The sequence below is a fragment of the Galleria mellonella genome, unplaced genomic scaffold (assembly GCF_026898425.1).
Source record: "Galleria mellonella isolate WM207_F2 unplaced genomic scaffold, CSIRO_AGI_GalMel_v1 utg23, whole genome shotgun sequence".
Taxonomy (NCBI): Eukaryota; Metazoa; Arthropoda; class Insecta; order Lepidoptera; family Pyralidae; genus Galleria; species Galleria mellonella.
Genome location: NW_026442045.1, coordinates 1,254,540 through 1,271,109, shown reverse-complemented (window position 1 = coordinate 1,271,109; position 16,570 = coordinate 1,254,540). Strand labels below are relative to the sequence as shown.

The 16,570-nt window shown below is 34.2% G+C and overlaps 1 protein-coding gene across 1 annotated transcript in view; it reads left to right on the top strand.

Moving 5' to 3' along the window:
• Positions 1-12,968, top strand: part of LOC113512963 (protein TIS11) — a 45,521-nt gene extending 32,553 nt beyond the window's left edge. The window contains exons 2-3 of the mRNA XM_026896936.3: positions 754-789; positions 10,019-12,968. Coding sequence (XP_026752737.1) covers positions 754-789; positions 10,019-10,741 — 759 coding nt within the window. The 3' untranslated portion in view covers positions 10,742-12,968. The remainder of the gene's footprint in view (positions 1-753; positions 790-10,018) is intronic.
• The last annotated feature ends 3,602 nt before the right edge of the window (positions 12,969-16,570 follow it).

Genomic DNA, 16,570 nt, shown 5'->3' with positions numbered 1-16,570 from the left:
TTATCGCTTTCAACGGGGACCGGTCGTGAGTACCTCACGGAGCGTAGCTATGGGCACCGACCACAGATTGAGAGTGGAATAGATGTCGCAACTAATACATACATACATACAGGTATACATCTTTATATGTTAGCATCAAGTGCCAACAATCTCCAGCATGAATAGTAAATGTAGGTACTGTACATGTCAATGTTTTACCAGAAATATCTAAAAAAGCTTAGGTATCAAAGCGGTTCGATTCTCATTTATGCCGTTGAAGAATATCGTTTCCTCATTTTTGAATTCTGTCGATTTTAAAATCGTTTAATCGCAGTGTTATCGAATCGTTTTCATCTTCATTATGCATTTTATATCGGTACATATAATAGTTAATATTGTTAAATATATTTGTAATACATATATACTAAATAAGATTTGATATAGAACATATATAACACCACAGTAAGTAAAAAAAGTATATCAGTAATGGAACATACAGTTTTGTGTTAGATCGAAATGTTTGCGCTGTCTATCTCCAACTGTATCTAGGCACGGACAGTTACGAGCAAACGGGCGCTTGGATAATAATTCCTATTTTGTAATATAACGCTAACGCTACTTACGTAATAGTTTATAGGGACCTGTTTATAATGATTGTCACGTATAGTATTATATTCTTTTATGGAATATATGTGTATAATAAGTATATATATATAACAATAAGTATAGATATTCGTAGCTCTTGTATAATAATTATTTTTTTCTTTTTTGCAGTTGACACCTGAATACGATGGTGGAATAACGGCCTCCGTAAGTTGCTTTATATCTGTTTATGCTTTTATATTGTATAGTTAATTAGATTTAAGGACAAATTAACTGACTGACTGATAAACGCACAGTCAATACTGCTGGGTCTACATAACAATTGCTACAAAAATTTAGCTAGTCACTCAAAAAACATATCTTCAGCATGCCAGTCAGTCATAATACATTCTAAATATATGATATAAAGAGATGTGAACATAATAGCCGTTAGATAGGGCTTGAAATTTGAGATAATAGATGATAAATAGATAACCTATTAGTCTTTAATCTTTTCTGGAATTCCTTAACGTTAGGAAGGTCACATACATATACATCCTTTTTTAAAACCTCTTAGATAGATAACGAATCGAGCTATATACAGAGACCCTTAAAACAGTTTTAATACCAGAGGGCTCATGACACTTACTCTATTCGTTAGGGCAACTTCAGTTTTTGTTAAAGTTAAATAACATTTGAACAGCTAATGCTATCACTAATATACGCAACGACCGCCAGATTAAATCAGATATTAGAGAATGATTATGCCCTTCGAATTCAGTTTGACTGATTGAAAAGAACAAAGAAATATATGCAGAGATACTTATGAAGACTAAACAGGGCACTACTACTTATAATTACTATTAATCATTAAAATAAGAAAAAGTCTTTTTAATCAACAATGAATCTATAATAACTATGTAATAGATATCAAATGAAACAAACGTAAATGAGAGCTCGACACTGACCTCGAAGCAAATACAGTGTCTACCGTCTGTAATGTAGACAGCCCGGTCTCTATGTTATCAAGACAGACAAAGAAGTTAATGTTCCAAATAACTACTGAGTATGCTACTAATGGTACCATGTCATTAGTTAAGTATTCACTGTACAGAACTGTCTTCTACTTAACGATAATGTTTAAATTGTTTTACAAAACCAATACCGATCCAGTTTATTTGTCAATGTCTCAATGATACCTTTCTATTAATGCACATAATGAATAAGTATCTGACAAAATAAAACAATGGATCTAAAGCAGCTATTAGTCATAGAAAACGTTTTTCCACTTTATCATCATTGTGTGACTCATCATAATTTGTGGGGAAAGTATAACGCGGTAGTGAGTGTGACGCAACAATAAAATTGCACGGACAAAGGAACTGTTGCGCCCGGCGTACACGACGATTGACGTAAAGGGCACAAGTTTGAGCAACGCATCATCACAAACTACCAGACTTGCACACTGATGATCTCTGGTCTTGTCACGACATCCATAACACGTTTATGATTTTAAATGCAACCAGACGTCATAAAAAAGACATAATTTCAGTCCTATACATTCAAGTCAAACACATTACACCTACTTTAATGTACGTTACGTTAAAGTATGTATTAATGTATTTAACTAGTAGGTACCAGAAATATTAAATACAAACAATGGCAACGAAGTGTCGTCGTCCTTGCTGTTGACTACCACCACCGTGAGCAACATTGTTTACCTTTTCTGTTCTGCAAATCGACCTCGGGGCAGCGTTCTGTTGTTGCATCTATAAATAAGGAGGTGCTAAAAGCGGCCCGACCGGGGGACGTGCTTCCTCCGCTTTGAGCGGCTGAGGGGTAAACACGCTCGAATTGAACGAAGCCCTTTGTTGACACTCGCTTTACGACCGCTCCACCTCGTCACCGTCGCGTCGCCTTGTATGCGTACGCAATAAACCTGACTGGACTGGTACCGTGGTTGTTGCAGTGTGCGCCTGCTTCACTTTATATTTCTGACATAACATAATGGAGTCAAAAAGCCAAAAAGTAATTAAAAAATTGCTAGTTTTATATTCTTAAAATCCAATATTTTTTAATTTTATGTATTTCCCTAAAAATTTAACTCTTAAGGGTTATGAGAGTATGTATGTAAATTTAAAATAAATTAAATATTAAATTGCGGAAAACTTGTAGCCTTATAGTTTAGTAACGCAAAATCTCAATCGTTACCGAGATAAAATAATTTAAGAGTGTTTTAACCAAAAAATAAACAGCTTATTTTATGACTAAACCAATTATTTTGATTTAATAAACAATTTTGATAAGTACATATAAAACAATTACAATAATTGCCAAAATGCTCTTGACTACCCAGATTTTTTACTACAGACATGAATCTATTACCTATTTATATTTATTTATTTAGATGTAAATGATGGAGAGAGTGTTCTTATGTTAACTGTCATGCTAGATTAATAATACCAATCTATTGAATTTATTGCGTACGTGCCTATCTATTTTTCCTTAAATAATAATAGCTTCATCTTATTTAAATTCCAAATAATGATTCAGTTAATATGTGACGGTATTTATACCATAGAAACGCAGTTCTCGCATTGCGAACACGCTGTATATGCCCATCTACATGCGAACCGTATACCGCGCGTCCGGTCTTACTCATCCAACAGTTGCTAACTGTGTGAACATTTGCCATACACTCATATGCCCACTTCAAGGTGGTAACTAGAGAAATATACAATTATTATCATATTATGTCGAGGTTTGTTTGAATCGAAGCATTTGGCGTTCCATTGTTTCTGCCTACCCTAAGGGGAGACAGGCATGACAGATACGTATGTGTATATATGTATTTCGTGTTAATGATATAGACATTGGTGTAAATGTTAAAGAACGTACTAGTTATAGGGTTCATAGGGTTCTGTGACTCCTATGTAGTTTGACTATTGAGAAGTAGATGACTAATCATTAATCGTGATCATTACTGTTTTTGTACTAATTGTTTTTGGTTAATATTTTATTCATCTCATATAAAAACCCTCTTTGACTTTAGTGTTTTGTTAAAAGAAACCAGTTATGAAAATTGGAAACTAAAAGACGGTCCTTTGGTTGACGGACATCCTAAATCATAAAAACAAAAATAATAATAATACTTCTATATTTAAAATGTGCGTTTCTTAAGTAATAGTAATTAATTTGGGCTTAGTTTATTACTCCCATGCTATTTAATTACTATCAAATGACATTTGTGTTGTACACATGTGTTACTACCCGTATTTGTAACATCGCCACACTCAGCGGGAGAGTATTGCGCTATAATTATGTAATTTCGTTATTCCAAATTGATAGTGAAGATTCATTTATATTAGGTACTATTTAAATGTATTTACTATTTTATAAATGGTGCAACAAAGTGTAAATAAATAAATACTGTTTTTATCTATTATTAGTGTTGCTCCATAAGGAGAGATAATTAGTCTTGAATCTTCATGCGAATTAAAAAGGAAGAGAAATTATCTCTGGATACACATACGAATTAAAGAGAAGAAAAAATATCCTTAAATCCACCAATTAAATAGGATACTAGTACTCGTAAACAAGGAGCGTTTACTTATTGCGTAGAATTCTAGTAAATGCGTATATCGTCATAATAATAAATGTGCAACATAGGTGGTCGACAGCTGTCAACTTATGAATCATATATGTAGTTTGGTTTTATATTTTATATATAGACAGAATATGGTTTCGTCTATAAAGAATTGTAGCAAAGTATAATATTTAAAGTTCCTTTTTGGCTTGCTTTAATAGCATTTCAGTTATTTTAAACTAAAAAATACAATTAAAATCACACATTATTATATTAAACATTTTGAACAATCGTAATTCGCCAACACTAATAATTGACAATTCCTCCGACTATCCCTTAAGGCATTGTAATCGTGGGCATATCTTTTTAGATATTTGAAAAACTAAACATTTCTAAACTAAGTGTTAACATTGTACGGCTCATTGAATTGGGACAAGAATCAACAAATTTTGCGGTTTTCAAATTTATGTAAAATTTTTCAAAATAATTGTAACCAATGTTGTAAATACGGTTAATATAGATGAATCAAGGAACGTTTGGAAATTTGTCATACTAGGAAATACCGCGGAGTATTTTTTTTTTTTTTTGTTAAATAAATGCCATTGAAATCAATCTATTGAGTTATATAACAATCAAAACTGCAAACGGACTAACTTTCGCGTTTATTAGTAAAATTTATATAAGTAACATCCAAAATAAATTGCAGTCCAACACTATATACAGAATAAAAATAAACGTTATTCATAAGACAATGTGGAGATGACGCGAAACACTAAAAGGTTAATAACTATATTGCTATCATTGGTGAGACCATAAAAGGGGGACCACTCGGCACCATCTTGGAGTTGGTTATTTTCGCGCAATCATTCAATAAACGTGATGGTAACAATCGACAGGACCCTCGGCAGACTCCTCAGAGAAATGGGAGTAATTTCTTCACATTAAGTCGTAATACAAGATACAATTTTGGACCTCATTTTCCATACCCTAACCATGTAACCAATGAATAAATATCTACAAATAACATCATTAATTCGCAACAATATATATTATTGTTTAAATAAATATAATACTCAAGTACAATAGTATAGGCGGTTGAATCATTGGTAACCTTGAAGACAAAACATATATTTACATGACATTTAGATTATATTAATGGTTTTAACACTAATTTTCCATAGTTACGTACTCGTCGTAGGTACGTTATTACAGGTATTATAATTCATGGTTACATATATAAAATATATTTTATATTTAAATTACTTACAAATATATAAAGTACCACTCAACTGAAAAACATTAAACCTGAAATTAAATTAATGTATTTTTCTTGTTTTAATTTAACCAATAAATATAAAATCAATTGCATAAATATACACTTGCAGCTTGGTAAAATAAATATAAAAAAGTTTAATACTTTGCTAATTTGCTATATTATTAAAAACAAACTGAACGATGGGAAAAAGCAAAAGTCATTTTAAATCGTTAAAAGTTCATTTAAATATAGAACGCATTTGATTAGAACCAATTAACGGTCAATTAAGCAGTTCTCTTGTTTGAATTACGAGTACGTCGCAGCATCAATTGTTGCGAGGCAGTCTTTATGATTCGAATACTCGTACATGCTAGCTTTGTTATCTTGTATGCCACCAACTATAAAAATATAGCTAAAATAAATTACACTAAAAGAATTTGTTTACATCATTACCATTTTTACGCTCAAATTCTTTAAAGATAAATGTGTAGGTAATAATATTCTTTTTATTTTCAACATTTAACAAACAATAAACTTGTGTTTATTATAAAAGTTTGTTAATTTAATTCACTTTTATGATTTAACTATTCCAAAACCTTTTTGCTAAATTCGTAGATTAATCTATCACTTGTCCTGAATAAATATGCAAGCCACAAGACAAAAATATTACTGCGGAATTCTTTTAAATTGTAAAATTCCAAATGTTTGTTGGTCGAAACATACTGAAAATTCATAACCCAAATCGGCGTTCTTTGTTAAGTACGATGCCGTTGGCCTCGGAGGTTATCTGAAAAAAGTATATTTTTAGCAGGTCTTCGAGCTCTGACACCAACGAGCCAACAACGTTTTAACGTGTAAATTTTCCCTAATTGCGAATGTAAATACAACTATGTTTTCAGAAAGGTCAATAATCTTTCATATATTTAACGTTCTAGCACTAGCACACTTGTATTACGCTGCTGTTACCCCGTCTCATTATATTAACGACAGCACTTCACATTCGTATTCTGCGCCACCAACCACGTTTCAGCGCATGTTACAAAGGTAACATTTGTTTTCATTAGCAGGCAAGTCGTTGCCCTCTATTTGTTCATATAAACCTTCGAATGGTTTCACTAATGTTTACTCTTAGATTAGATTACTTAGATATGATTTAAGAAATTTTTGTCACTATTTAAGCATTTTATTGCTGCAAAATTTGTAATAAAATATGTCGACAATTAACATAAAACAAAAAAAAAATATTTCAAGGATTCACTAAGACAATGATTGAAGTTATATTGACAATTTTAGCTGTTTTAGTTGCTGAAGTGCCTTTAATACATTTTATTTTGGAAACTATCAGATAACCGAATATTATTAATTTACCATAAAAAAATGATGAATTATTTGCAATTCTACGTTCTAGTACTTACTGCAATATTATATGACAGTGTAGTTAACAGGTGTTAGTAAATGTATCGTATGTTTTTTGGTTTATTGAAGTGACTAGCCATGGCCGTGGATTCAACGTCTCCGCTGTTACTGCGCTCATATAATAGAAAACACAAACATATTGGCTCGTGGAGCGTGGAGCGTGTTTGTCGCATTGACAGCATAACCCGCTAACCACAAAGTATACAGTGACACACGAGGTGTGACTTGTGCCTATCTCTTTGGAAATGTTACTTGCACCAGCTCAAAGTTTACTCAAATTTGTATTTAGTAAACACACCGCCGTTGCCGCGGTACCGATTAGTTTGTTGCCCTGTAAAGTACGAGCTGTTGATGTCGATGCTACAGTTAAACATACGTTATTATAACAAACAGTCTGGATCGTGTTTTGCGAGGTGTGTTGCGCACAAATACAGTGGCGCTGCGTGCGATTGGATTCAGTTTCGAATGCAACTACCGCGGCCATTTGAAATCGACAGTGATTACAATTTTCCCTGGAGCTCGATTGCGCAGGCGCAACGTCCGATGGAAAGCAGCGTTTAACCAATGTTCTGCTCTGATAACTCTCTAATTACGAGTCGGCCGTTTTCCTTCGACACTTGGCGACCACCACGTTAACCCCTGGCTTTTCACTTCAACATTTCACCCGACATTGCACCGCCACGCTCATTTGTTTGCTACACTTTCGCTTTTAATATTGTACCATCAACATATTGTTTTACTAAACATAAAGTATAATTAACTAATTATAATAGAACACTTTATGGTTGTGCGTCTCGTCTTTATAAAGAACCTTATTCCAATTAGAGTAGCGGTTGGTAACATGATCGTAACACTGTAGATAACACGACCAAGTTAACAATATACATAATGGTGATTTTCTTTACACATTTGACCATCTCATTAACTAGTCTATGACGTTCAATTAGTCAAATAGTCAAGGTTGATCTTGAAATATTTTAATGTTTCTGGGGTCCACATGAAAATCAAACCAAAAAAAATACGGTTTTCATTCCTTAAGTTACCAATACACGATTCGGTAAAGATGTCCTTACTATATGGATGTAATGTAATTATTGGACATAGATACAAAGGTTTTGTAAGATCTGCTCATTCACGATGTTTTTCTGTTTGTTTGTTCGTTTATTCGAGCGCAGAACAATATCTGTTGAAGGACGTCTCGGAGAAACCTCTACCTTCTTCAGCTGTTATACACAAAACGAAAACAATAGCTACTTAAGTCATCGCTAAAGGCGATAGTGTGTATTTACCTGTTATTTACTATTAACTATACATAAATCTATATACATTGAATAATTAAATAACACACTTTCAACTGATAATAATTTGTTATTGAATAACGAACGTACTACAAAGCAGCTACTATATGTATATGCTGTTTTAATGGACAGACGGTAGATAGCATATATATGACAAATTTTAATAATATTGCTGTTTAAAAAGTCGAGCATGATGAGCTCAACAAATAAAATAATTTGTCCGTTGTATTCAAAAACACAAGTGTTTGCGTATTTACGATCTCCGGACGAGGCAGAGGCGAATAGAATATACAATGACGTGTCATTCACATCGATTGAGGCCGCATACAAGATGTGGCGTATCATACATTATGTATAAAGTCTGTGTTCCGTCTATATAGCATTCATCTGTGATCCGACCTTCGTGATGTTCTCATCCCAACCGCCAATCTGTTAAAATATTGTAATATTATAAAATTTCACAATTAACTTTGGAATGTCAAACACTGTCTATACAAAACTACGAAATCGTTGTTACTTATTAACAAAGAAAATATAGATTTATTGATTGAGGAAATCATTCTGGAGCAGACATCTAAACTCTCATAACTAAGTAGTGACAAATGAGAACGTAGCTTACATGACAAAGACATACAGATGCTCAAACTGCTAACTAATAGACTATGAATAGATCACTATGGTAGTACTGTTACCTAACACGACAAGCGGCGACCGTTGCCCCTAACATAAGGCACGAACGACGACTAGGTAATGCCGTCGAATGGCCCAACGACAATAATTCCACATGCGGCGACGCGACAGGCGACATCTGAACAATAGTGCACAATCACCGCGATTGTGGCCGCGACACGCGCTCGTGTCAAATGCCTCCGCGTGAACGCCAGCATTGTTATGGTGATGCCTTGTAGCGTCAGGTTTGTGAGGTTCGACGCTCCATAAAAACAAAAGGCAGTTCAAACATTTGCATCTCAATTCACAATGAGACACTAGAACGGGGAATGTGATCTAGCACATAATATTGATGAGCATACTGGGGTTTTTACCGAAATCAATTCATAATAGAATTCCAAAGAAATGAGGTTGTTATAAATCTAAGATAACTATTAAAATTCAAGTCACTTCGGGATTTAAAAATGGCTATTTTAATGTTCATTTAATTTTGGATTATTAGAGTGTTTAACGTAAAATAGAAACCATTCGTGAAAACGAGATGAACACGAGCAGGTAGACGCCGAAGCGAACCTTTCTGGGACCCTTTTTTGTTAACATTGTGCAGGTATCTGGACCCGTCGGGCCAATTGTATACTCATACAGTTTTTATATAGAACATTCAGGATTGTTGTGAAATGCAGATGCAAAACATAAATTTTCTGTTATGAAATTCGTAATTCGTTATTTGACATAAATCTTGAAAATTTTAAAATTTATTGGAATTTAATTATTTAACAATTATTTTTTCATAACGTAAGTGACAAGAATTCAATCAAGTACAGACCTATGAATATAACTAGTCTTGATCGTAGTTAACTTCTATCTACCCTATTTAAGAGCTGCGCTCTTGTCAGTAGAGCTCTTGCCACTCACGATTTTCTGCGAGTCTCTTTACTTCTTGATACGACACAACACCGTAGTTTACTTAGTGTTCGTAAAATAATAGATTACTAATATAATAAAATAAAGTATTTTTAGGGTTCCATACCTCCACATACCTCCATAGGAAAAACGGAACCCTTAAATTTATAGTTATTTCACAAAAAAATTAAAGTTGATTTTGTACGGAATCCTCCTTGCGTGTGTCCGACTCACACTTGACTGGCTTTTTAATGTATAAAATAATAACTGTAACATAATAAAAATAAAACAAATAAATGTTCCTAATTATATGTTATTTATCTATTTCAGAACCAAACTCGACCAGTGCAGACGATGAATGGTACTGTCGGTCCTATAAATGCTGGAGCAGTACCCAATGGCGTGAATTGGGAACACCCCGCTCTTACCCGCGCTGCTTCCGTTCCTGCGCACCGTGCTCTCGCTGGGCTGATAGACCGCTTGGTGCACCACCGACGACTCGAACGTACTACCAGCGAACCTGCACCGCCACCGACCGCCACCAGCCGTTACAAAACTGAGCTTTGTCGACCATTCGAGGAGGCCGGAGTATGCAAATATGGAGACAAGTGCCAGTTCGCACATGGAATGCGTGAATTACGAAACCTTCAACGTCACCCTAAATATAAGACTGAACTATGCCGCACCTTCCACTCTGTCGGTTTCTGTCCCTATGGCCCGCGATGCCACTTTGTACACAACGCGGAAGAAGCGCGACGCCGTGAACCACCTTCCCCAGGTGGCTCTGTCGCATCGCTATCGTCCGGAGGATCGCTCGCGTCCTACATGAGTGATGGATCTCGATCCCCACGCTCACCGCATTCTCCTCATTCACCACAGTCTCCACTCGCACCCCAATCACCGCTGGCCCCTCATTCTCCGCCGGCACTTTCTCCACCTGCGCACACTCCAGCGTTTGCCTTCCTTCGTACTCATTCACCTGACCCGGAAGATGAGCGACTGCCAGTGTTCAATCGGCTTTCCTCGGCATTCGGTGACCTCGTTATTGCCTAGGGTCTTGTGGTTAGACTAGTCTTAAGTTAACTTATACCATCCTAGCATAAGAATCGTCTGTCACCATAGTGCCTATTCAACGTCTTCCAAATCGTGCCCGTGGGCCGTCCCGGTTGCCGCGCTTCGTGCCTCGCTCATCAGCCGCACCAACACACCTGCTCAACGAATGATCTCCAGTTTGTCGATGCCCCTTAACTACTTCGCCCTGTAATTTATAAAGTTAAAGAAGTATTTACTGGCGTCTCGAAAGTCTGCGGTGTGATTATAGTGTTTACATGTACATCTTTAGTTATTGGCACGCACTTGTAATTAATGGGATCTTGTGTTATTAGATATTTATTGCATAGCTCGCGGAAGTCTTCCCGAAGCGATCCTCCGCCGAGCGGTGGTCTCTGTAAAGTTAGCTTATAGAACATTTATTTATTTCTACTGCCTTTCCGCGCTCGGTATTGTACCGCGAGAAGGCGCTCGTGATCTATTTTTAAGGATTTAAGATAATAATTTATTATTTATTTCGAGTCTCTTTAACTGTAATAATTATTTTGTAGCTAGCAGTTGCGATGCCGCACCGCATTCGGACGGGGCCCGCGTCGACGGGACGTGGCTCGTTTTGAAGAGTTTTAAAAATGGCTCAACTGATATTGCTCAGATAAAATGAAATTAGTTTTCTACCTTTAGTTCTATCGGGCTGAATCAGTTGAGAACTACTTCGGGAGTTCGGCAAGCTATGATACATTCATATTAATTAAATTTAACGTTTTCTGTCATGCGTCTGAATTTTCCATTACCCAAAAGTTGCCATTTGCGTCACGGCGTGTATAATACGTTAATCGCAACCTCACTAGCACAAGCGGTTGCAATCATCTGTGGCCTATTTGAAAACCACCGACGCGTTGCTTTTAGTAGCGGCTCGTCTGCGAACGGTTTTTTCGTTTTGCGTTAATCGAAGAGGGCTGGCAGCGAGCTAAACCTGTTTGAGGTTTTATGGTGATTGTTTTTTTCGTACCCGTGCCGCACTCTTAGGGTCTTCTCGCTTTGGCACTCAACGAACGTCGAATACGTGCAAAAAATGACAGAAATTCGAATATTCGTTTGCCAAACTGCCGTAGTATCATACGTTGATAACATGTATAAATAAAGACATAAGTTGGATATGCTAATATAAAACGTGTTTATACAATTGCCGTGTGGAACGGTCGCCGGTGGGGCGTAATGCAGCGCGGTCCTCCCCCTCGCGCTTCCACGCCGCTGCTTGCGCCTGCGCCCCCCATACGAACAGTGCCTTTTACTTCATAACAAAAGAAATTGATTATTATATTTAATTTTTAGTTGATCGAGATAGATTAATTGTTTATTTATTGTCTCCTTTTTAATAGTATATTCAAATGGGCACATTTATATTGTACTTTGACAGAGCTAAGTGACCCGCTTAGTTTCTATGTAGTACCTATACATATAGATTTTGAATTTAAAGTGTGATATTTTATAATATTTATAATATAACAAAGTTTAAATTTTAAGTAAGGGACCAATGTAAGGACTATGACAAATTCATAAACGGTCAAACACTGTATTGTTTTCGCACCGTTTAAATATATTTTGTTATACCTTGTAACAGATCTACGATTTTATAATATAATATTAAATAAATAAAACGTTTGACCATTATTGGTTTGTGTTTAATTGACATGTCCATATAGCCGAGACGGTGTATTTTGTTTTTGTTTTTATAATTTAGTTTCAGTTTTTTTTTTTTTTTTTATTTCTTAGTCGTTGCATGATGGATGACCATGAAACTAATAATTTTGTACCTAATTTTAAGGAGCTAGTTAGTATTAAGTGTTTTCATAAAACATACGAAAATTATTTATTATCAGTTCATTACATAATGTAAACCATTTAAGCCAATTTATTTAATTTCTTTTATATTTAAAACAACATTTACGAAGTATAATTTGTCTTAATGTTAGTAATATATCATGTCAGTCATATAATAATACAAACATTAGGTTAAAACTTAAGTACCTATGTACGACGTTACAATTAAGTATTTAATTTTTTAATTTAATTCCAATTATAAGTAGTTTTTCAAAAAAAAAATGACTATTACTTACGTATTCTTTTGTGGACAAAATATTAAGCAGAAGCTTGTTTTTGACATTTTTCTTGTAAGTTTTCTTTATTTTCTCGCATCATTCTTATTGAATTATAGTCAAAATATGTTTAATTTTGCTTTTTATTTTTTTTACCTATTACAACCCAACCGAAAATAGGCGCACTAGCGAATATCCTGCTTCATCATTATCATCATATCAGCCCTTAACGGTCCACTGCTAAACATAAGCCTCCCCCTTGGCCGTTTATGCTAATAATTACCACGTTTGGCAAGCGGATAGGCAACCGCAGTTAGGTTTGAGAGATGTTTCAAATGCGACGATGCAGTCCATTCCTTGCCCTCCCTTAGTCTGCTTAGTCTTACGACACTCACGGAAAAGGAAGGGGTGGCCTATTCTATACCGGGACCACACGGCCAATAATCTGTTTGTTTCTCTAAAATTGGATAATTGGTTTTCTATGAAATATTAACTCGAATTTTTCTTGTAGAAAAAAAAAGTTGTTAACTAATTAAAGTTAGTTTTTGATTTTAAAAAGAAAATAAAGTGGTGTTTGACTATAACAAAATTCCAATTACGTTGTTAAATATGTATAAAATGAATATTTTAATTAAAATAATTTAAGTAGGTATTTTTTTTGACTAAATATCGTAATAATTTCAATTCTTATTTACATTATAATAATTTTTTTTTACCTTTTTTTGTAAACCTTAATAAAATTTCTGGCAAAATGTTTACATAGCAATTATAAGGCAATACAAGTATGACCACAGTGATAATGACTATGGAATATGTATATTATATTAAAATGAAATTAAATGTATACTTATAAAATCGGTTTAAGAAAACCAGTTATCTAATGTTGTCTATGAGGTACAAGTCCAATATCCGACTGATACTGTCATAAACGAGCGGCTCGATTTGCCACGGACAGTAATCAGTATTTAAGAATAGTGAAACAAATAATTTGTATCAATATTTAATATTAAAACCTGATGATAATGATAATTAGACGTCTAAACGAGTTTCTACTACGTCAGTCTAAAGGGAAAAAATGGAGCCAGTCCGATTGAGTGCAATGAATTAGGGTGGAAAAAGTAATCCATCTTATTTATCAGAGGACTTTGTACAAAAGTCGTTTTCTTGCGTTTGCACCTTTATCCCATTCGTGTTTCTACCGTGAAGCAGTTGTTTGCGTGGCTGTGTTTCGGATTGAAGAGTGAAATATGACAGTGAATTTACATGGTACAGAGGAATAACACCTGAGTCTTCAGGAATGACAACGCATGGGGGGTATCATGGGCGAAACAGTATACTCTGTTATGTCCATGATACTGCTCATATCTATAGACGACAGTTACCACTTTCCATCAGGTGGACTGTCATCTTGTTTGCCATTCTATGTTGCATAAATTTTTTTTTTATCATTTATATGAAGTCAGAAAATGCCATGAGGACCTATTGTATTTAATACCTTCCACACGAGCATTGATGTTCTTTCCTATATACACACGTAGAAAATTCTCTTAGAGGTAAGTTGATTTACGTATGACTATTTCGTAAAGTTCCGAACGTACAATATAAAATTTATACCTTTTCTTATAAGACAAGTATAGATGCAAATAACCACATTTTAGATTTTGCAAACAAGATCAATCTAATTAAAAAATAGCACGATATTAAAATTTGTATATTTATGAGCACTACTGAACTTGACGGCCCGCCTGATGAAACCGGGCAACCGTTGTCTATGCTCTGTAACTTTAAACAGCTCCATGAATGTAACGCCTATTCGTGGTATTTCTCTCAGATGTTTTCAGACAATAATCTTATTAACATATTTATTTAGCTTTTTATTGCACCAGAAATATTAAAATAAACAATGACATATAAACAGTGACATTTCTTTCTTTTTTGTTGTTGACAAGTGCCTTACATTTTTGATGTATTTTTTTTATATAACATTTCGAATTTTAATGACTTATTTAACATTTATTCTTTTTAAGTTTTAATATTTGGATGCCTAATTATGGCGAAATATGAGGACTTATACTTATTGTAACATCTATATACTTAACATGTTTCTTGTAAATAAATAAATAAATAATTCAAATAGAATACAGTAGCATAACATAATAAAAATTCTAATTATATTATGTCTGTACGTGGAAGTATTTAAGAAAAATTTATATGGGGCTTCTTAAGAGCAATAGAAGCCAAAATAATAACTATTAAAAATTGTTTGTCTGTATGTTTCTCCCGCGCGTGTATTTAGCACGTAATTGAATGCAATGTTCATAGTTGTATTCCTGAAGGTTTAACTTAAAACTGGTGTATGTTTTATTTTGATACGTCACCAAGAAGCGATCATTTTATTGATTTTATATTTTTGAAATCCACGTGTACGTAGAAATAAACAAAACGCTAGTGATGAATAAGTTCAATGTGTAAAATAATTTAATGAAGAAGAAACATCGCAGCACTTAATGTGTGGCTGTAGCTCACTCATACATAAACGATATATCTCCCTTCGAAAACACACTATACATATATTCTAAAGAGATAAACAATATCGCTACAAAAAAACATCTTAAAATTCCTATTATTGATAGTAATTAGCAGCGAAATTTAAAAAAGGGCAAGTACAAAAGATCATAGGTCGCAGTGTCACAGGTTTTTCTGCCTGAAAAAGCCCGTTTTTTTATTAAAAGAATTTTATTATAATAATAAAATTGAACTTATTCTTCACCTAATTTTCATCTCCTAGATTAAGTGATTAATGCATAATACACTGTGGCACGAAGGAAAATTTTAAATATCAATTTACATAGCTAACTTTAGACTAATTTCATCAATGAACACATCTGATCAATAATCAATGATGATCAATCGACATATTTCGACCACGAGGACAAAGTGGCGGGAAAAACTGTGTAGTATCATACAAGTTAACGCCTTAATAATGCAAAAAAATGTAAGATAGGTATATAGACTCGATGCAAAGTAATAAACACGCATGATTCATTTTTCTGAGAAGTAGGTACCTATGGATATCTTTTAAACATGATTGAGTAACCAATATCCAAACACATTTACAAACTTTCGCACTTATAATAACTTTTAGTAGAATATTTGTTTTCCTTGACTACTATATATTTTGCTTAAATATAGTACTTTTAGGTGACTAGTGATAACTGCAGTGTTGAAGTCATGGATGTAAGTTCGTCGGTTATTAATTTATAATTGTTGTCATTCTTATCAGGAAAAAGCTACACATTGTAACTTGAAACTTAAGTAACACCCGTCTAATATATCTACATATGTCAGCTATTTTGTAGAAAGACGATCTGTGCTTGAAGCTCCCAACCCAAGCTATGTCGGTGACTCTGTTAACAAATACTCAGATAAGATGTGGCCTTGACAAAACCATTTGTGTGTTTCAACAACGGACTCTTTATTCGTTTCAAATCTGTACATAAACTCTATACCAAGGGAAGAAGGTTGAAATTTACCAAAATCTAAATTCATCACCGTAAACTTATAATTGTTGCAGTACGCAAATGTGAAACGGATGTTATAATCTAGAGTCTGTCGAATGTAATGAATAAGCTCATATGAAAAGGTCAGAGAGTCATTCCTAATTGCCGAATAACATAAAAAACTCTAATGAGTATTGAAAACCAATTTAGAAGTCGTTTAAAGTTTTCGCAATCTT